This window comes from Geotrypetes seraphini, chromosome 6 (assembly GCF_902459505.1).
Source record: "Geotrypetes seraphini chromosome 6, aGeoSer1.1, whole genome shotgun sequence".
NCBI lineage: Eukaryota > Metazoa > Chordata > Amphibia > Gymnophiona > Dermophiidae > Geotrypetes > Geotrypetes seraphini.
Window position 1 is genome coordinate 255,026,407 of NC_047089.1, and position 22,042 is coordinate 255,048,448.

The following is a 22,042-nucleotide window of genomic DNA, read 5'->3' on the forward strand; positions in this document are numbered from 1 at the left end:
TTTTCAAGTGCTTCTGTAATGGTGTTACATTACAGTCAGCGTTTTTTTTAGCATTAAATCTTAGCTGCCAAATTGCAGACCACACCATCAGGGGCGTCTACAAAGAGGCAAGCCTTACCAAACAGTCCTTCTTCAATATTCCTTCCAAAAATGTATTCAGCATTAAGATGTGATTCATTTTATTTGACGCAAAAGAGAGTGGGAACGGACAATGAACACTCCACTGAGGATCCCTGATGTGAAAAGGTCTTGTTTATTTCAGTAGAGGACACGCGCAAACTGTTCATTGTCCGTTCCCACTGTCTTTTGCGGGATTTTGAACCCGTGGGTTTTTTTGTCCTGTTGGACTTTCGGTGTTTGTCATGCATTTTATTTGCCCACGTCAGTGGATAGGTTGGTGCTAGAAAGGGTGTTTTAAGTCCTCCTAAGTTGAGTTTTGTTGTATCGCTAAAGGACTTTAAGATCTTAGGGTCCAAGGATAACTAAATTCTCACTGTCCTCTTTCCTCAGGAAACCGAAGACGCAGTTGACGCTAAGAGACCGAGTGTGGATGCGATCTTGTCTATGGGACGTTATTGGTACAAAGAAAAGCCAGCCACTCAGCCAATAAAGGTAACGAAGGAACAACTGATAAAGGGCACCAGTCTCCATGCTTGTCCGTCTTTGCTATGCTCTAGCTGAAATCAATGAAAAAGCTTGAAAGTCACATTCTATTTTATAACTGACAGCAAATTATCACTGGATGCTATGATTAGATTTTCCTAAACAGCATATAAGCGTGGCGTATTGTTCTGCTATTGTGCCTTGGTGTGGGTCTGAGACCTTCTCGGATTTAGAAACATAGAAACATAGAAAAAAGCGGCAGAAAAGGGCTATAGCCCACCAAGTCTGCCCATTCCAAGTATCCCCTCCCCTGAATTTACTCCCTTGAAGATCCCACGTGAGTATCCCATTTTCTCTTAAAATCCGTCACGCTGCTGGCCTTTATCACCTGGAGTGGGAGTCTGTTTCTATAACCATAAAGCCCTATGACCTCACAATGCAGATGGAAAGAGCTTTAGCCAATAGGAAGAGGAGATGCAAATGTTAAGAGCCTTAGCCAATAGGGAGAGGAGGAGATAGTGGATGCTGTGGCCATTTGGCCTTTATCTGCCAACATAGAAACATAGAAAAAAGCGGCAGAAAAGGGCTGTAGCCCACCAAGTCTGCCCATTCCAAGTATCCCCTCCCCTGAATTTCCTCCCTTAAAGATTCCACGTGAGTATCCCATTTTCTCTTAAAATCCGTCACGCTGCTGCCCTTTATCACCTGGAGTGGGAGTCTGTTTCTATAACCATAAAGCCCTATGACCTCACAATGCAGATGTAAAGAGCTTTAGCCAATAGGAAGAGGAGATGCAAATGTTAAGAGCCTTAGCCAATAGGGAGAGGAGGAGATAGTGGATGCTGTGGCCATTTGGCCTTTATCTGCCATCATAGAAACATAGAAAAAAGCAGCAGAAAAGGGCTGTAGCCCACCAAGTCTGCCCATTCCAAGTATCCCTCCCCCCTGAGTTTACTCCCTTAACGATCCCACATGAGTATCCCATTTTCTCTTAAAATCCGTCACGCTGCTGGCCTTTATCACCTGGAGTGGGAGTCTGTTCCAATGATCCACCACTCTTTCGGAGAAGAAGTACTTCCTGGAGTCGCCATGAAACTTCCCTCCCCTGACTTTCAGTGGATGCCCTCTGGTGGTCGAGGGTCCCATGAGCCAGAAGATATCCTCTTCTGACTCGATGCGTCCCGTGATGTACTTATATGTTTCAATCATATCTCCCCGTTCTCTTCTTTCCTCAAGTGAGTACAGCCGCAATTTCTTTAGTCTTTCTTCATACGTGAGATCCCTGAGCCCCAAGACCATCCTGGTGACCGTTCGCTGCACCGACTTGATCCTCAGTACGTCCTTTCGGTAGTGTGGTCTCCAAAACTGAACACAGTACTCCAAGTGAGGCCTCACAATGGCTCTGTACAACGGCATCATAACTTCAGGTCTCCTGCTGACAAAACCTCTGCGGATACACCCCATCATTTGTCATGCCCTGGAGGTAGCCTTCTCCACTTGATTGGCAACCTTCATGTCCTCACTAATGATCACTCCTAGATTGCGTTCCGCCGTGGTCCTAACCAAGGTCTCACCATTTAGTACATAAGTTCTGCGCGGGTTTCTCTTACCCAGGTGCATTATCTTGCATTTTTTAGCATTGAAGCCTAACTGCCAAGTAGTCGACCATTGTTCCAGAAGCAGTAGGTCGTGTGTCATATCATCAGGTAATAAGCTTCTGCCTACTATGTTGCAAAGTTTGGTGTTGTCGGCGAACAGTGATACCCTTCCTCTAAGTCCCTGCGTCATATCTCTTATGAATAAGTTAAATAGAATCGGGCCCAGGACCGAGCCCTGCGGCACTCCACTGATCACGTCCGATGCTTCGGATAGGGCACCGTTCACCACCACCTTCTGAAGTCTACTGCTCAGCCAATCCCCAACTCATGTAGTTAGAGTGTCTCCTAATCCTATCGATTTCAGCTTGTTCAGTAATCTTCGATGAGGGACGCTATCAAATGCTTTACTGAAGTCCAAATACACTACGTCCAGTGACTCTCCGGCGTCCAGTTGTCTAGTAACCCAGTCAAAAAAGCTAATCAGATTAGATTGGCAGGATCTACCCCGGGTGAACCCGTGTTGGTGTGGATCACGCAGTTTTTCTTCGTCTAGGATTGTGTCAAGATTCTGTTTGATCAGTGTTTCCATGAGTTTACACACTATAGACGTGAGACTCACTGGTCTGTAGTTTGCTGTCTCTGTCCTGCAGCCCTTTTTGTGGAGTGGGATTACGTTGGCGGTTTTCCAGTCCAAGGGGACCCTTCCTGTGCTTAGGGAAAGATTGAAAAGAACAGATAATGGTTCAGCCAGGACTTCCCTTAACTCCCTGAGCATTCTGGGATGTAGGTTATCCGGTCCCATGGCTTTGTTTACTTTGAGTCTTGATAGTTCGTCGTAGACGCTACTGGGCGTAAATTCGAAATCTTGAAACGGGTCTTTCTGGTTATCTCCCGTCTGCAGCTGTGGACCAGCTCCCGGCATTTCGCGGGTGAACACTGAACAGAAGTATTGGTTTAGTAGTTCTGCCTTCTCAGAATCTGATTCCGCAAAGTTACCGTCCGATTTCTTCAGGCGTACTATCCCATCTTTATTTATTTTCCTGTCGCTAATATAGCTGAAGAAAGATTTATCCCCTTTCTTAATTTTCCGTGCTAGCTCTTCCTCCATTCGGAGTTTGGCCTCTCTGACTGCTGTTTTGACAGCTTTAGATCTGTCTAGATAGTCCTCTTTTGCCCCCTCTCTGCCTAAATGTTTGTAGGTGATAAATGCGTCTTTTTTCTGTTTAACTAGGTCTGAAATTTCTTTACTGAACCATTGGGGTCTTTTGTTTCTCCTGCGTTTACTTACTGTCTTTATGTATCGGTCTGTTGCTTCGTGTAGGATGGACTTCAGAGACGACCACATATCCTCCACATTGTCAGATATTGCTTGTTTATGTAGCTCCTGATGGACAAAATCTCCCATGCGGTTGAAGTCTGTGCCTCTAAAGTTGAGAACCCTTGTTGCTGTGTTTGTCTTAGGGAAACCTTTCTTGAGGTTGAGCCATACCATATTATGGTCGCTGGAGGCCAGTGTGTCTCCTACTGAGACTTCCGTGACGCTATCTCCGTTGGTGAGAACTAGGTCTAGTAACGCCTGGTCCCTGGTGGGCTCCAATACCAATTGCTTGAGACGTGCACCCTTTATGGAGTTTAATATTCTTTTGCTGCTACCCGTAGTCGCGGAGAGTGTGTTCCAGTTTGCATCTGGCATGTTGAAGTCTCCTAGCATTACTGAGTCCCCGCGCAGTGTGATGTTCTCTATGTCCTCGATTAATTCTATGTCTTTGTCCTCCTGTTGCCTGGGAGGTCTATATATCACACCAAGGTATAGGCATTTTTCATTCCCTCTGGCCAGGTTCACCCAGAGGGATTCCCCAGTGTATCTAACATCTGTGATTCTGGTGGTTTTGATGCTTTCCTTAGTGCATAGTGCTACTCCTCCCCCCAATTTACCTACTCGGTCGCAACGAAGTAGGTTGTACCCTGGTATAACCATATCCCACCCATGCGATTCTGTGAACCAGGTTTCTGATATCGCTATCACATTAAGATCGGCGTTTGTTATCTCAGTCTCTAATTCTAGAATTTTATTGCCCAAGCTGTGTGCATTAACATACATAGCCCTCCATATCTGTGAAGAGTTTCCTTTATGAGTTAGTGTGGCTCCTAAATTATTAGTGATATTTCTCCCTGAATTATTGTGGATATCATTGGTACTTACCTTAGATTTGGTAGTGTGAGTGCGACTCGCCTCCTCAGGGTGGTTTCTTACTGCTCTGGGATATAAGTATGTACCCTCCCCCAACTTACCTAGTGTAGAGCCCTGTGGAGTAGGCGGGCCAATCGATGTCCAAATACGTTTCTACCTCTTCTGGTCAGGTGGAGTCCTTCTGGTCCCTGCAGTCCCTGGAGCGTATCGCCGTGGTTCAGGAATCCGAAGTTCATTTCTATGCACCATTCTCAGAGCCATTCGTTAGTCCGTTGAATACACTCTTCTCTCACTCTGCCTCTGTTTCTCACTGGAAGAACTGACGAAAAGACCACCTGTGCTCCTGTCTGCTTCAGCTTCTTTCCCAGCGCTCCAAAATCTCTGGGGATATTCTCTGTGTCGTTCCTAGCAGTGTCATTTGTGCCTACATGGATGAGAAACATGGGAAAATGATCATTAGGTTTTAGAATTTTGTCCAGGCTAGTGGTAATATTCTGGATCCTGGCTCCAGGGAGACAGCAGACCTCTCTTGATTGTAAATTAGGCCTGCAAATTGGTCCCTCGGTGCCCCTTAGCATGGAGTCACCAATGACTACCACTCTTCGTTCCTTTTGAGGGGGTAGGTCTGCGTGCTCTGGATTTAAGCATCTTCTGCTTGACATGGGTCACTAATCTCATTATACTGAACCATTCTGTCCTTGCAAAGTTAGTCTGACCTACACCCACTTTTAGGTCACAGATTTCTTATGTAGCGAAATCCAGACATCTGGTAACCCTACCAGAAGTCATAGTTACTGGCCTCTAGTTTCCTACTCCTTCCATACATCCACTTTTGTGGCGAGGGACCACCTCTGCCTTTCACCAGTCCTCTGGTACCACTCCCAACTCTAGAGATTCATTGAAAAGGTCAGAACTTCCCTCAGTTCCTTCTGAACCTATGGATATACACCATCCGGCCTCATTGCCTTGTCCACCTTTAGTTTAACGAGCTCCTCACAAACACAATCCTATGTAGCAATAGTCCAGTCGTGAAACTTTGGGAGCTGAGTTGATTTGTCAAAATAATAGCAACTAAATTCTCTGGATTCCGTACAAATGTAAGGAAGTTCTTCTTCACCCAGAGAGTGGTAGAAAACTGAAACGCTCTTCCGGATGCTGTCATAGGGGAAAACACCCTCCAGGGATTCAAGTCAAAGTTAGAGAAGTTAATTCTGAACCAGAATGTACGCAGGTAAGACTAGTCTCAGTTAAGGCACAGGTCTTTGACCTAAGGGCCGCCATGTGAGTGGACTGCTGGGCACGATGGACCACTGGTCTGACCCAGCAGCAGCAATTCTTATGTTCTTATGTAAGTCAAAGAAACCAATGATCAAATGTTAATTCATGAAGTAGAATAGCTCCAAAGCGAGTAACCGCAGTGATTGGTATAGAGGAGTGTGTGGCACAGTGGGGTTGTGGGTTCAAACCCCGCACTGCTCCTTGTGACCCTGGGCAAATCACTCAGTCCTCCGTAGCTCCAGGTCCATTAGATAGATTGTGAGCCCACTGGGACAGATAGGGAAAATGCTTGAGTACCTGATTGTAAAACCGCTTAAATAAGTGGTATATAAAAACCTAATAAACTTGAAACTCTAGGCAGAGATCTACCAGTATTCGATGAATGGATCAAAATAAGATGGTTCCTGTGTAGTCAAACTGAACGTAAAACTTTCTGGAACTGAGATTTGTCAAGGTGATGTGATTTGATAGAATTAATGAACAAAACGTTATCTTCATAATCAACCCGCTCTTTTACGAGCGCATAGTGTGGGTTTTAGTGGCGGCAGCTGCTCCGATGCTCATAGGAATTCAATGAGCGTTGGAGCAGTTACCGCCGGCACTAAAACCCGTGCTATGCATTTGTTTTTAAATTTGTTTTTTATTATCATCAATAAACAACCAACATAAGGTACAAGTCATACATAGAGCAATGCAGAAGAAACATACCCACCCCTCCCCTTCCCACCCACCCCCCCACCCCCCCAAAGGGAACAGCCCATATCATACATGCCTGTATATATTCACTCCAACAATCTAGCTTTCGCTACAGGAGACAAAGTGGAACAAAAAGGTCTCCAACAACGGAGAAATAGCACCCCTTTTTTGGAATGCATGTCTAGAACAGCTTGTCTTTCATAACCAGCCCAATAAATCATCTGAGTCCTCCAATGTGAGACAGTAGGCGTCTGGGGTGACAACCAGCATTGCAAAATGGTCTTTATGCCCACCAAGATCGCCCTTTGGACAAATGCCTTTACTCCAGGCCTAATTGGGTCCAGTGAGAATTTCAATGTAAAGAGGAAAGTCGACGTCTGTGTCCAGGAGCAGTTCCATAGGGACTGTATGAGGAGCCCTATGCGCCGCCAGTAGGCTTGAATACCAGGGCATAACCAGAACATGTGTCCAAGAGTTGCTCCGACCACCGCACATTTGGGGCATCTAGCTGAAGTGCTGATGCGGGCTTGGTAGGCTCTAATGGGCGCCATGTAAGCGCGAACCAGAAATTTATAGTACCGTTCTCGTTCAGTGGCTGCCACCAGGATACCTTTTCCCAATTTAAAGCTCCTCTGTAGCATGGATTCAGTAATTGTGGTTTGTAAGTCCGAGGACCAGGATTCGGCCAGAGTTCTATAATTGAGGTCCCCCGCCAGCCCCTGCAGGTAACGATGATAAACACTAAGCGGGGTGGGATCTTGCGTTGTTAAACAGAGGGCTTCAGATAATGTATCTTGAACAGTGTCCGATAAGGCCAATCTGGGTAAGGAGTTCACATAGTACAATAGTTGTCCATAACTCAGCCAATCATTAGCAGTTAAAGTATGTGCCTCTATCAATTTCTGGAACGAGTGCAGGGTTCCATCCGCGTTTAATACCTGAGACAGATAAAACACCCCTCCCTGGGCCCACCTAGAAGGGGCCCCTAGACCTATTCCAGGAGCAAAAGCAGCATTGCCATGTATTGGCAAATATGGTGTCACATCCGGTCTGATGTGCAATTGTTTACATAGTTTCTTCCAGGTTTTCCTCAACGGTACTAGTAATAACTCCCCATAATGCTGTGTACGCACCGGTAATGTGGTAGTATGTAGTAAATAGCTGCAATGAAAGGGAGTAAATGCAAGGCATTCAGTCTCCGCCGCTGAAAAATGAGAGGTCCCACAGAGCCAATCGTTGAGATGTCGGAGTTGGCATGCCATATTCATTCTCCCCAGATGTAATAGGCCAAGACCTCCCTGAGATGCAGGTAAGAAAAGTGTACGGAGGGGTATACGTGCACTTCTGCCGCCCCACAAATACCCATTTAGTGATCTGTGGAGGGTGCAGAGGTGACGTTGTTGTAACAATAAGGGTAGTGTCTGAAGCAAATACAACCATTGGGGAATGATCATCATGTTGTATAGAGCTATTCGACCCAATAGAGATAAAGGGTAAGAGCGCCAGGCTCGTAATCTTTGTCCCGTTTGCTGGAGCCGGGGGAGTACATTAAGCTTGTATAATTGAGTTAGGTCTTGCGGGATCCATATCCCTAGATAACGCAAGGATTTTGATGCCCATTCCAACTGAAAGGGCCCCTGCCAGGAGGTTCGGACTTCGTCTTGTAAGGGCATGACTAAGGACTTCTGCTTGTTTAGGATTAGGCCGGAGAATATATGGAACTCGTCCAATAATTCAAGAGCTCTAGGCAGGGATTGCTGGGGGCACGCCAGGGTCAGCAAGATGTCGTCAGCAAATGCTAATACTCGCAATTGTGATGCTCCCTCCTGTAATCCAACTAAGATGTCGTCTCTTTGAATCGTTCTAAGGAGAGGTTCAAGGTATAGTATAAATAGTAATGGCGACAAAGGGCAACCCTGGCGTGCCCCCCTGCCCACCTCAAAGGACGGTGTGAAGACTCCATTTACCAGTATGGATGCCGTGGGGGTTGTGTACAGTGCTTGCAATGCGGCTAGAAAATGTCCGCCTATACCTACATATTCAAGAACTGAAAACAAGTAGGGCCATAGGACCTGATCGAATGCTTTGGCCGCATCCAGGCTCACCAAAATGCCCCCAACGCGCGATTCCTGCGCCCTAGCCATTGCTAAAAGAGTACGTCGTACGTTGAGGACAGAATGGCGACCCTGAACAAAGCCTACCTGTGCCGGGGATATGATGTGAGAGAGAAGCGGAGTCAGTCGATTTGCCAATAATCGGGATAGGATTTTTATGTCCACATTGAGCAGGGATATAGGCCTATAGGAGTCAACCTCCTCTCTGGATTTATTCGGTTTAGGGATCAATGTAATGGTGGCCGAGTTAGCATAAGCCGGGAAGGCTCCAGTGTCCGACACCTCCTCGTAGTAAGATATCAGTGACTCACAGAGCTGAGGTGACAGCATTTTATAGAATTCCGCCGAGAACCCGTCTGGGCCCGGGGCTGTGCAGGAACGCAAGGTCTTAATGGCTCTCTGGATCTCTTGGCCCTGCAATGGTCTGTTCAGAGCTTCCCGTTGATGTTCTGTGAAGCAAGGCAGGCCGGCATCAGTTAAGTAATCTAGAACATCGGGGCCTGAGTATGGTCTGGGAGTCGCATAAAACGCCGATAAGTGCTGATAGAACGTGTCCGCAATGTCCGTCGGTGAGGTGTGATAAGTAGTGGGACCATGTCTAACTTTTGGAATATATCTGGAGTCTTGCCAGTTCTTTGTTAAGGAGGCAAGCATCCGGCCCGGTTTGTTTCCATACCTATGAAATTTATATTTACGGTAAATGATAGAGCGTTTAGTACGGTCATGTATTAGTGTGTTGAGAGCTACTTGGGCTACATGAAGTTCGTCCCTCAGAGCATTAGTAGGGGAACTCAGAAACTCCGCCTTCAGGGCTGAGTATTTTCCTTCCAAGCTTATAATACTAGCTGCTATGCGTTTATTTCTTGCCGCAATGTAAGCTATGATGTCTCCCCTGAGGACCGATTTCGCGGCTTCCCAAAACAAACATGGTTCTGTACGATGTTGTGCATTAGTCAGCGAGAAGTCTTCCCAGCGTGCTCGGAGGTAGGCCCCAAAGTCCGGGTCCTCGTGAAGGTAGGATGGGAATCTCCACCGGCGGGTTCCTAGAGGTGGTTGTCCCCAACCCAAGTCTATCCAAATGGGACAGTGGTCTGACACCTCCATTGGGCCTATAGTAGCTTCAGAGACTCTGACAAACCAAGACTCTGAGACCAGTACATAGTCTATGCGTGAATATGAACCATGTACCCGCGATTGATGGGTATAGTCTCGCTCTGTTGGGTGTAGCAGTCTCCACGGGTCCACCAAACCTAGTGATTGGCAAAGAAAGGGAATGCCCTTGTTTAAATTTGGCACCGTCGATGATTGGGAACCGGAACGATCTAAAGAAGTGTCCAGTACCTGGTTAAGGTCCCCAGCTATTATCAAAGGCAGTGAGGGGTCCTGCAAGCCCAGGGATACTAATTTATCAAAAAATATTTGAGAGTACGTGTTTGGTCCATATACAATCAGCAGCCGGAAGTCCGTGCCCTGCATTGAAATCTTTATGAGTAAATATCTACCCTCAGGATCCTCAGAAAGTAACGTTACAGAGCAGTGTAGACCCTTACGTATCAGCAGACATATCCCGGCTCTTTTCCCTGAGGTAGAAGCCGAATAGACTGAACCCACCCAGCCCCTTTGCAATTTTTGATGTTCCTCCCGGGTCAGTTTGGTCTCCTGGAGGCACGCCAGATCAGCCCTATGGTGTTTTATCTGTCTCAAGAGCTTTGTGCGCTTAATTGGTGATGAAATCCCCGACACATTCCATGACAGAATACGGAGAGAGTGATCACCCAGGGTCAAAACACCAACAGCTTGATCCATCCAGCTGCGAGTATTCTACACCCAGGCGCCCAGCCTCACCTAGGTGAATGATAATATCCCTGTAGCATCTGGCAAACAGGCAGAAATGAGTGTACCACTTCCCCAATAACATTTCAATAGGCTGTTCCCCACACATCTGCTCCCTCCCCCCCTTACCCCCAGAATGCCCAAAATCCATATCCCCGAAGGAATATGTGGAGGGTCCGAAAATGGCGCCTCGCAAGACCCCACCCCTACCCCCGCAAACAGTGAAACAATTGTGCCCCCATCATGTCAAACTTTTCTAGTCTGTATTTTCAACATTACGATTGCTGGAACCACCGTCTGGTGCAGGAAGCGTCGCCACTCCGTCCGTTCCTATGTCGGCTCTGATGTTAGTTGTACAGTCTTGTTTATATAGTCTGCGGCTGCCAAGGCCTCGGTGAACACGTGCCAGGAGCCCTCATGATGAATCTTCAAGACCGCTGGGTAGATAAATTGAAATCGATGCTTGTTTTCCTCCAGCTTAGCACACAATGGGTAGAAGGCTTTTCTGCGTTCGGTGAGAGCTGTTGAATAATCCTGACTTATCCGAATTGCAGAGCCTCTGAACTTCACTGCGTCGCGTTTAGTGCGGTACTGTCGCAGGATCTCCAGTTTGTGTCTGTAGTTGAGGATTTTCACGATCACCACCCTGGGCCTGGAGTCCTTAGTCGGACGGGGGCCGAGGCGATGTGCTCTTTCCAGGCACAGTGGGCCCAGGGATGTTGTGTCTGGGAATTCCAGCTCCAGCCAGCCCTCCAGTTCAGCAGTTAATTGATTGTCGGGTATAGTTTCGGGCACACCCATAAAGCGCAGGTTCCCTCGGCGAGAACGGTTCTCTAGATCATCTATTTTAGCAGCTTGTAACTGAACCGTCTCTTGCAGGGCCGAGAGATCCATTTCGTGGGAGTTTAGGGTGTCTTCCGCTGCCGACACCCGGTGTTCCAATTCGGTCGTTCTGGCCGTCGTGTCCGACATAAGCTGTTCCAGCCTGGACATTTGATTTGTTAGGGCTTCCATCTGTGGGCCCAGGACCTGCGCCACCGCCGCCTTCAACTCCAGCAGTGCCCCAGCCGAGAACTCCGTGACCGCCGTTCCGGATGCGGCCGCCATCTTGCCTGCCCCGGGACTCGCACGCTCTCTGTCTTTGCGCGTTGGTTTCGCGCGTGCCGCCTCCTGGGAACGGGTTATATACCGTTCCATGCGGTCTTGCGTTTGTTGCCAAGCAGTCTTCGCTCTCGGCGGTCCAAATGTCGGCGGTATGTGCGGGGGCAGAGACGGGGACTCGGAGCTGAGCGGGAACACGTCCTCACTCGCTCATGGCGTCAGGACTCCTCCCTATGCATTTGTAAAAGAGGGGAAAGTGCCCTACCTCAAGAGCTTAAATGAGATACCTATGTTGAAGATGACCTTAATTTGCCAAGGTGCCAACACCGAGTCCTGGGTAAATTAGTGGGTGTTGAAGATGACGTTGACAGTGCAAAAGCGTTTTTTTTTTTCTACTGGTTATTTCTAGGTATCAAAACCATAACTTCTAACAGCTAGACCAGTGGTTCCCAATCTTGTCCTGGAAGACCACCCAGCCAGTCGGGTTTTCAGGATAACCCTAATGAATATGCATGAGAGAGATTTGCATATAATGGAGGTGACAGGCATGCAAATCTGCTCCATGCATATTCATTAGGACTATCCTGAAAACCTGACTGGCTTAGACAGTCCTTTCTGTTCCTGAAATCTCCGATTTATTTTCCCTCTACTGAAGGATTTTGTCCCCCAGGCCACCTTGATCATTAACACTGGGCAACTAGCAGAGTTGGAATGGGCCCTGCAGATCTCAAAGCCTGGAATGATTTATAGCCGGACTGTGCAGGCGGTGATTTCCAGAAAGGGGCATGAATGGAGTGGCATTCGCAATTTGCAAATGAGAGAAAACGCAATGGCCTGCTTTCAAGCTGAGATTCATGCCCAGTGTTGATTCAGTCATTACCCTGGCCTTAGTGATAATATGAACCTGAAATAATATTGGCACCTGGATCATGGCATGAGGACGAGATACAGATCGGAAGTATCTAATTCCTCTTTAATGCTTGGGTTTTATGGCTTGAAGAGGAAGAAATGAAGGGAAACATTTCATGTGCTGCTTTGCTGAGGTGGAACAAGGGACAAGTCCCTTCCTTTCCTGTAAGACTCAAACTTACTGACTGCCAAAAAGTGAAAGAGCTTCATGGATTGTGACGGACTGTTTGCTTTATGTTTCCAAAATGCTCGGAATACTAGTCAGGGTCCAAATTATAGTTTATTTATTTTCTGCCTTTATTATTCACAGATCATAATCCACAATCTATTAATAATAAGGCTTACACTGTACCCCAATTGAAGTTAAGTTCCCACCCCAGTACTTCTCATTTTTCTTCCAGATGAACTGAACCCAATTCTAGAACAGCTGTGTTTGATGTTTAAGGCGCTCCAAAGCAACTGTCCTTCGGTTGTTCGTTCCTTTTTTGGTGGCGTTCTCCTTCACGTGAGTCACGGTCTGCAGACAGCCTGCGATTGGAAATTCCATGTATGGGAACTGTGAGGCTACATAGAAATATAGAAATAGACGGCAGATAAGGGCCCACGGCCCATCCAGTCTGCCCACCTTAATGTCCCTCCCCTACCTTTGCCCTGTGAATAGATCCCATGTGCCGATCCCATTTTGCCTTAAAATCAGGCACGCTGCTGGCCTCAATCACCTGTAGTGGAAGACTATTCCAGCGATCAACCACTCTTTCAGTGAAAAAGAATTTCCTGGTGTCACCTCGTAGTTTCCCGCCCCTGATTTTCAACGGATGCCCTCTTGTTGTCGTGGGACCCTTGAAAAAGAAGATATCTTCCTCCGCCTCGATGCGGCCCGTAAGATACTTGAACGTCTCGATCATGTCTCCCCTCTCTCTGCGCTCCTCGAGCGAGTATAGCTGTAATTTGTCAAGCCGTTTTTCATATGGTAGATCCTTGAGTCCCGAGACCATCCGGGTGGCCATTCTTTGCACCGACTCCAGTCTCAGCACATCCTTGCGATAATGCGGCCTCCAGAATTGCACACAGTATTCCAGGTGGGGCCTCACCATGGATCTATACAATGGCATAATGACTTCCGCCTTACGACTGACGAAACCCCTTCGTATGCAGCCCATGATTTGTCTTGCCTTGGACGAAGCCTGCTCCACTTGATTGGCAGACTTCATGTCCTCACTGACGATTACCCCCAAGTCTCGTTCTGCTACCGTTTTTGCTAGGATCTCGCCATTAAGGGTATAAGACTTGCATGGATTCTGGCTGCCCAGGTGCATAACTTTGCATTTTTTGGCATTGAAGTTGAGTTGCCATGTCCTAGACCATCGCTCCAGTAGGAATAGGTCATGCATCATGTTGTCGGGCACTGAATCTTCGTCTGTTGTGCATTTGCCCACTACAATACTCAGTTTGGCGTCATCGGTGAATAATGTTATTTTACCTCGAAGCCCTTCTGCCAAGTCTCTTATAAAGATGTTGAATAGGATTGGGCCCAAGACTGAGCCCTGTGGTACTCCACTAATCACCTCCGTCATTTCGGAGGGGGTGCCGTTCACCACCACCCTTTGGAGCCTACCTCCAAGCCAGCTCCCAACCCATTTCGTCAATGTGTTACCTAATCCTATAGAACTCATCTTGCTCAGTAACCTGCGGTGTGGTACGCTATCGAATGCTTTGCTAAAGTCCAGGTACACGATGTCCAGGGACTCCCCAATATCCAGCTTCCCCGTTACCCAGTCAAAGAAGCTGATCAGGTTGGATTGGCAGGATCTCCCCTTAGTAAATCCATGTTGTCGGGGATCCCGTAGATTCTCCTCATCCAGGATCTTATCTAATTGGTGTTTGATTAGAGTTTCCATTAGTTTGCTCACTAAATCTCACTAAATCTGTGTTGTCTGTTCATGGTCTGGCACTGTGGAATGCCTTACCGTTCTCATTGCGTCAATTGACTGGGCTTTGGCAATTCAGAAAAGGAGGAAAAACTGCGTTGTCTGAGCGCGCTTTTGGTGCAGCCATGGCCCGCATGAGGATATGTCGTTTTTTTGCTTCAGTCCGCTGGTTGTTCTGGCACTGAACTGTCCGCTTGAGGATATGTTATGCGACAGAGTCTAGGTCTGCAGGTTCTTTTAATTGTTTTAATTATATTTTTGTGGTGGTTTTGTTTCTATTGTATTTTATTGTTTGTTATTTGTTGATATTATATATTTATATTGTTCCCCGCCTCGATTTGTAGATAGGCAGGTTATAAATAATTTTAAATAAATAAATACATCTTCACACCAACTGCGAAAAGAGAACTGAAGTGGGGGTGACCCACTTGGCAGCCTGCAGCATTACCACGGAGCCATTGATTCAGCTCCGTCTGAACTAAAGGGGTGAATTTTCAGTGGCGCCAGGGAGCTTTGAGTTCCACAGGTGTTTTGTGCCCACGAATGTGCGGGGGTTTTAGAGTCACGACAGTTTTGAAGCAAAGTCCGCACGTACTTTCTCTTTGAGAATTAGTGCAAACCCATTCGTAAAAAGTGCACTTATACTTTGTGCCAGTGTAAATAGGTAAAAATTGTCCCGAAATACTCATCATTGCAAAAGCTGGAAACCAATTATTCCTTAGAAATACAATTCTAATAGAAAATGGAACATACATAACACTGAAGCATTGTCTGGTGTGTTAATCTATAGTTAAGTTTCTGTTCCCTTTCAACAATATTTCTTTGTGAGAATGTTTTTAAACATATTTAATTGATTTTTAAACTGGAAAGTATTTTTCAGTGCCAAATTCTTTCTTTCCTGGATATTACAATGTGAAAGGTATTGGTCATGAAGTCTCCCAAATCCCTCTTGTTTGGAACACGTCCATTTTTTTTACAACCTGGCAAATCTTTCCTCCTCGTTAAGACATGTTCCTTTTCAATTTCTAAAACAGCAGAAACATCAGATTCTGCATCTTCTAACTGTCCAAAGGTTTTTCGTTTTATTTCCAACACAAAATAATTGTTGAGAACAAGAAGACAAGAGAGTAATTAGAACATGACAGCCATCATTCCCTCGAATAAGGGCTGCCACAATGACAGCATCGTTAGTCAGATTCAGCCCTAGTCAATCAAAGCAGCAAAGGTTCCCTTATCCTGCTTTTATTTTAATGCAATTAGGAAGATTAAACTGCCTGTTCTGTACCACCATTCCTGGCAAAGTCTGAGCTTGTGACATTTCTAAGACTAATGAATTCATATGCTGCCACTTCCACCGTTGACGCTTGCTATGAGCTTCGACTTGGTCGGTAGGAGGTTGCAGGTCTAGGGTGGTTGGTTGAGCAGTGGAAGCTTTTGAATTAGGGACATAGAGGTAGTGACGGAATTTGCAGTTTGGTGTTGTGTTAAAGTCGTTGAGATGCTGGGGAAAGGAAAACTTGTTGACATCCGATTGGTGTGTAGGAACTTCTGTGGTAGGGTGTATGTAGTGACACGATGTTGATGTGGCCAGCCAAGTTAGAAGGTTAGCACTGAAATCTAGTGTTAATCATCCGTCTTCCTTACTTTAACATCTAGGGGCGGATATTTACATAGTACCATAGTAAATGACGACAGATAAAGACCCGAATGGTCCATCCAGTCTGCCCAACCATACCTTCTCTTTAAATTACTGATATAATTTAAATTGCCCTTTTTCCTAGCTATTTCTGAGCCAGAAACCCAAAGCTCTGCCTGGTACTGTGCTTAGGTTAAGAATATAAGAACATAAGAATAGCCATATTGGGTCAGACCAATGGTCCATCAAGCCCAGTAGCCCGTTCTCACAGTGGTCAATCCAGGTCACTAGTACCTGGCAAAGCCCAAAGGGGTAGCAACATTCCATGCTAATGATCCAGGCCAAGCAAGTCTCCATCAAAGCTCACTTCAGCCCATCTAAACCATCCCAGCCATCGAAGGCCTCCCCAGCCCATCCTCAACCAAATGGCCATATACAAACACAGACCATGCAAGGCTGCCCAGTACTGGCATTAGTTCTTCAATATATACCATTATTTTCTGATTTGAGATCATCTGTGTTCATCCCATGCTTTTCTGAACTCTGTCACCATTTTCCTCTCCATCACCTCCCTCAAGAGGGCATTCCAGGCATCTACCACCCTCTCCATAATTTCCTTACAGTACTCTTGAGTCTACCTCCCCTCAACCTCAAATGTATTTATTTAGTGATTGATTTGTACCCACCTGGTCTCTCAGCAGAGTGTGTGGCGCAGTGGTTCGAGCCTCGGCACCCTGAGGTTATGGGTTGAAATCCCACACTGTTCCTTGTGGTTAATGAACATAAGAACATAAGAATTGCCCACCAGTCCGCTCACGCGGCATCTCTCTGGTCAAAGACCAGGGCCCTAACTGAGACTAGCCCTATCTATGTTCATTCTGGTTTAGCAGGAACTTATCCAACCTTGACTTGAATCCCTGGAAGGTGTTTTCCCCTATAACAGCCTCCGGAAGAGCGTTCCAGTTTTCTACCACTCTCTGGATGAAGAAGAACTTCCTTACTTTTGTACGGAATCTATCCCCTTTCAACTTTAGAGAGTGCCCACCAGGACAGATAAGAAAAATGCTTGAGTACCTGACTATGAACCACTTAGGCTATTAGGCAATCAATTTTCATAAATGGACATACCTTAATAAACTTAACCACTAATATAGTACACAAAGATATACAGTCCTTGCAATCCGAGCAGGAGTCCTCCACCAACGAATGGGGTGCTGTTTTACTAGTGAGGGACAAGCAAGCCTCTGTAGGGCTCCAGGGAACCTGCCTGTCCAAAGCAATTGAAGCACCACCCCACACTGGCAGCAATGCAGTTGGAGGATTCGCCCTCAGGTTAGAGGGCAAAACAAGAAGGTACATTCCAAGAGACTTACACTTAGGACTTCCAGACTTCTCGATTTCCCCGGACATGTTCTCCTTTTGAGGCGGGACTGGGACGGGATGGGTGGAGCTGGGCGGGCCTGAGGACGGGTCTAGGGGTCCAGATTTTCCAAATGGAAAATCTGGTAACCCTACTTAAAATCTTTGTTATCCAGAAAAGGTCTGGTCCAGAACATCTAAAAAAGAGTCCTATTCGCCAGGATGTCCAAGTGCCAATTTTTGAAACCATCTTTCTAGACATCTTGCAAGGAGTCCTGGCTGCCGTGTGACCATAACTAAAGGGTGTGTCAGAGGCGTATTCTGGGCGGGCTTTCAGCATGCATAAACTTGGACATTTTGCAGTGATAATCAAATCTTTCTCAAGACGCCCTGGATGGAACTTAGACGTTCTGAGCTATTCCTGTATTCAAAGCATCTAAGTGCCATAAAGGTACTCAAACTGACCATCTGACCACTGAAAAGATTAAGTTATGAACCTCCATGCTCCCCCAATGGTCACTAATCCCCTCACACCCCACCAAATGAATGCCTATCCCTAGTACACGCGTTCATTGGGTCGCCTTCCAAGTTACAAAGTCAAAGAACATTGTCCACTACCTCAACCATTTTTTTTGTTGTTGTTGTTACACCTACACCATACCATACATGAAAATAGATCTAAAGTTTTCAATTGGTTACTGAAATCTTTAATATCCCTTTGGTTCAAGACTTACTAACAAGTGGCATTTTCAGGCGCTGAGTTGGACTGAGTAGAGATGACTTGACAATGACCTCCAAGGCTAGTCAAGTTTCAAGAGTGTGTTCAGACCTTCGTACGCATCATAAAAGTGATGGGTAGCCTAAACTTTGCATGCAGACTTGTTCTAAAGGGATTGGGTCTTTCATTTTACAGGTTAGCCTTGCCATCAGCAGCCGAAGTTCTCACGACCATATTTTCATCCGCAGGATGAGTTGGCCATGTAGCAATGCAATAATGTATCTGCATAGTGGGCCCATGTGTATCATCTCATGAATTTGACCTTTGCTCCGCATTGGGAAGGTCATGGCGCATTGCAAAATGTCCAATTGACTAGATAGAATCTGCACTTTTCAAGAATTCAATGCAAAATACATGGGAGGAGGGGGTTACCATATAGCATCATTCGAAAATGTCGGCACTTGTAATATGCAGCATTTGCTCCCCACATCAAGACCTCCCCAGACCTGTGGTTTTGTTTCAGGACTGCCTTTGCCATAAAAATAAATTATCTGGCTCATTAGGCAGTTCTGTACTTTGTGGACAAGCAAGCGAGCAACATTGTGACATTATGGCATTATCACGGTCTGGCAAAGAGACCAAATTCGATAGATGGGCAGGTGGAAATGCTTTGGCCTCTCCCCTCCCCCCTTCCGTTCCATCAGCTGTTCTGCATTGTGATTTAGGGTATTGACAAAGGAGCCACCCTTATTCCAAGAATGGCTATTTTGGGTGGAACACAATTCCTCAGAGGTGTTAAGTCCATTTCAATCTATTGAACTTTGATTTCTACAAAATTGATAGACAAATTGGTCTCTGGATGCACGGAATGGTGGGTTGCCAGATCCACAAAAAATAAGCATTGACTTTCTGTCCCGATTTTTAAAGGGATGGCAGCAATAATTTATCTGATATCTGACAAGATCTTTTTGCCAACATAATTTAGAAGGCTTTGGAGCCCTTCATTAAAGGTCTGGCTGCAGCTCCAGTAACAAGAACAGTGACTGGCTCAGGGATGTGGCTGGGGGTACGTGAACCGAGAGGTCATTGGCAGAGACGATCATAGAAGCCTGGGCCGTTTTCCTAGGGAGGAAAGGACTGGACATGTCCCATAACAGTAGGGATGACCCCAGAAGCAATGCAGGCTTGCTTGCATACATTTTTTTGAGTGCAAATGATTTCATTTTGGGACATAAGTAAAGCTGTGGTTTTTGTTTCTTTTTTCTTCTATGATAACGAAATTACAGTAATATAAGAAAAGAAATGAAATCCGGAAAACAAAATTACTTAAGGCAGTCCACCAATTATTGGAAATAGGATCCAAGATACCTGGAAATAATTGATAAAGGAAAAATGAAAAATTCTGGAGGCTTCCCTGCATCATTATCTCAGCCCGAACACAGCTTTCCCTCCCCACAGGAGAGTCATACAGATACCCTGATCTCCTCTTTAGCTACAAGAAAATCCAAAAGCTGTTTAGGGTAAAAAAAAACAAAAAAAGTAAAAGTTACACCCTCAAGTAAAATAATACATATACAGCAGAAGGCCATTTTAGCATGTTTCCGAAGGAGGAGAGACATAGGGAAAGTCAAGGCTGATCTACAACATTGCATTTGGGAAGCTAAAGGGAGCTGCAAACCCCTTTCTGATTTACTGTGTGTCGCACAGTGGATTAAATTGTAATTCTGCGTACGGAGCATTCGTGTTTCAGGACTGAATGCTTGCTTCTGGGTTCTGCAGTGGCGGAAACGTCCCCGGCAAGAGCCTCCTGTGACTATCCCAGACTCAAAAGAGAAACGAGGCAATTACAGAAATGGCTCTGCCTAGCAAGAAGCTCTCATGGGCTTCTTTTCAAATCTATGTATGTACCTAATTGGTCCTGATCTGAGCAAGGGGGGGATTTAGCGCCTGAAAGCTTGTCAAGAAATGTATTATTAGCCTAATAAAAAGGTATCAGATTATGGGCTCCTTTTATCAAGGCGCGCCCAAGGGGTTAGCGCGTCAGACATTTTATCACGCGTTAACCTCCTCGTCAATGGAGGCGTTAGGTACTAGCGCGGCAGGCGTATTCCGTGTGTTAAACCACTGCCGCGTCTTTGTAAAAAGACCCCTATGTTTTGGGTGTTTTTATTCATTCAGTTTTCTCTACTGTTCTCCCAGGGCAGCTCAGAACGGTTTACATGAATTTATTCAGCTACTCAAGCATTTTTCCTTGTCTATCCTGGTGGGCTCACAATCTTGGGGCAATAGGGGGATTGAGTGACTTGCCCAGGGTCACAAGGGGCAGCGTGAGTTTGAACCCACATCCTGAGGCTGTAGCTTTAACCACTGAACCACTCTGGAAATCAAAAGGTAGCAAAAGTGATCCACGTGTAGGACAATGAAGCCATTGTGACATCACTAATGAGGTTGGCTCTTATTGGTGGAATGAGGCTTTGTGACTTCGCAGGATCAGCTCTGCTTACCAGAGACAGACACTTTGCACACTATTTATTTATTCAATTTTCTATGGTTTTCTCCCAGGGCAGCTCAGAACGGTTTACATGAATATATTCAGGTACTCAAGCATTTTTCCTTGTCTGTCCTGGTGGTCTCACAATCTGTCTAATGTACCTGGTGCAATGGGTGTATTAAGTGATTTATCCAGGGTCACAAGGAGCAGTGTGGGATTTGAACCCACAACCTCATGTTGCTGAGGCTGTAGCTTTAACCGCTGCACCACTCTAGAAATCAGAACGTAGCAAAAGTGAGCCATTGTGACATCACTGATGAGGTTGGCTGTTATTGGTGGAATGAGGCATTGTGACATCACAGGATCAGCTCTGGTTACCAGAGACAGACACTTTGCACACTAGTTATTCATTCAATTTTCTATGTCACTCTCTCAGGGGAGCTTAAAACGGTTTACATGAATATATTCAAGTACTAGAGCATAATTCTGTTTGTTCTGGTGGACTCACAATCTATCTAATGTACCTGGGGCAATGGGGGGATTAAGCGACTTGCCCAGGGTCACAAGGAACAGCATGGGATTTGAACCCACAACACCAGCTCTGGTTATCAGAGGCTGAAACTTTTCACACTATTTATTTATTCAAATTTTTATACTGTTCTCCGAGGGAAGCTCAGAACAGTTTACATGTATTTATTCAGGTACTCAAAGTATTTTTCCCTGTATGTCCCGGTGGGTTCACAATCTATCTAATGTATCTGGGACAATGGGAGGATTAAGTGGCTTGCCCAGAGTCACAAGGAGCAGCGTGGATTTGAACCCACAACCTCAGGGTGTTGAGGCTAAAGCTTTAACCACTGTGCCACACTCTCCCCTTTGTCAGTGTTTTGAAGTGGACTAACATGGCAAACATTCAGTAGTCACAGGAATAAAGAATGTAATAAAAGTATTTGATTTGAATTCTGTCTCATAAAAATTATTTTATACTTAAAAGTATTATGTTGCATATACAGTACTGACAATCACATATACAGCTGGCCATTAGTCTATCAACCAATATTCAAAATATACTGTATATAACTTCACATCTATATGGCTCAAATGTATATTTTTTATGCAATATTAGTGTACTAATATTTCTTCTCCAATAGATCTTTGATTCTTTAAAGAACTAGAATGAAAAATGTTTGTTCAGGTGCAGCCACTGAGGTATTTCTCCAATCAAATGATAATTTAAGTTGGGAATAAGCCAAATAAATATTCTTTAAAGAATCGAAGAGAAGATCTATTGGAGTGTATCTAGATTTTCAGAAAGCTTTTGATAAAGTTCCTCACGAGAGGCTCCTTAGAAAATTAAAGTATCATGGGATATGTGGCAAAGTTCAGTTGTGGATTAGGAATTGGTTATCGGATAGAAAAAAGAGGGTAGGGTTAAATGGTCATTTTTCTCAATGGAGGAGAGTAAACAGTGGAGTGCCACAGGGGTTTGTACTGGGACCGGTGCTGTTTAACTTATTTATAAATGATCTGGAAATTAAAACAACGGGTGAGGTGATTAAATTTGCAGATGACAATAAACTGTTCAAA

At 45.5% G+C, this 22,042-nt stretch overlaps 1 protein-coding gene across 12 annotated transcripts in view; it reads left to right on the top strand.

Annotated features, from left to right (window-relative positions):
- Positions 1-22,042, top strand: part of DMD (dystrophin) — a 2,510,493-nt gene that overhangs the window by 1,887,261 nt on the left and 601,190 nt on the right. For all 12 annotated transcript variants that reach the window (XM_033949686.1, XM_033949693.1, XM_033949692.1 and 9 more), the window contains one exon: positions 511-612. In XM_033949686.1, coding sequence (XP_033805577.1) covers positions 511-612 — 102 coding nt within the window. The remainder of the gene's footprint in view (positions 1-510; positions 613-22,042) is intronic.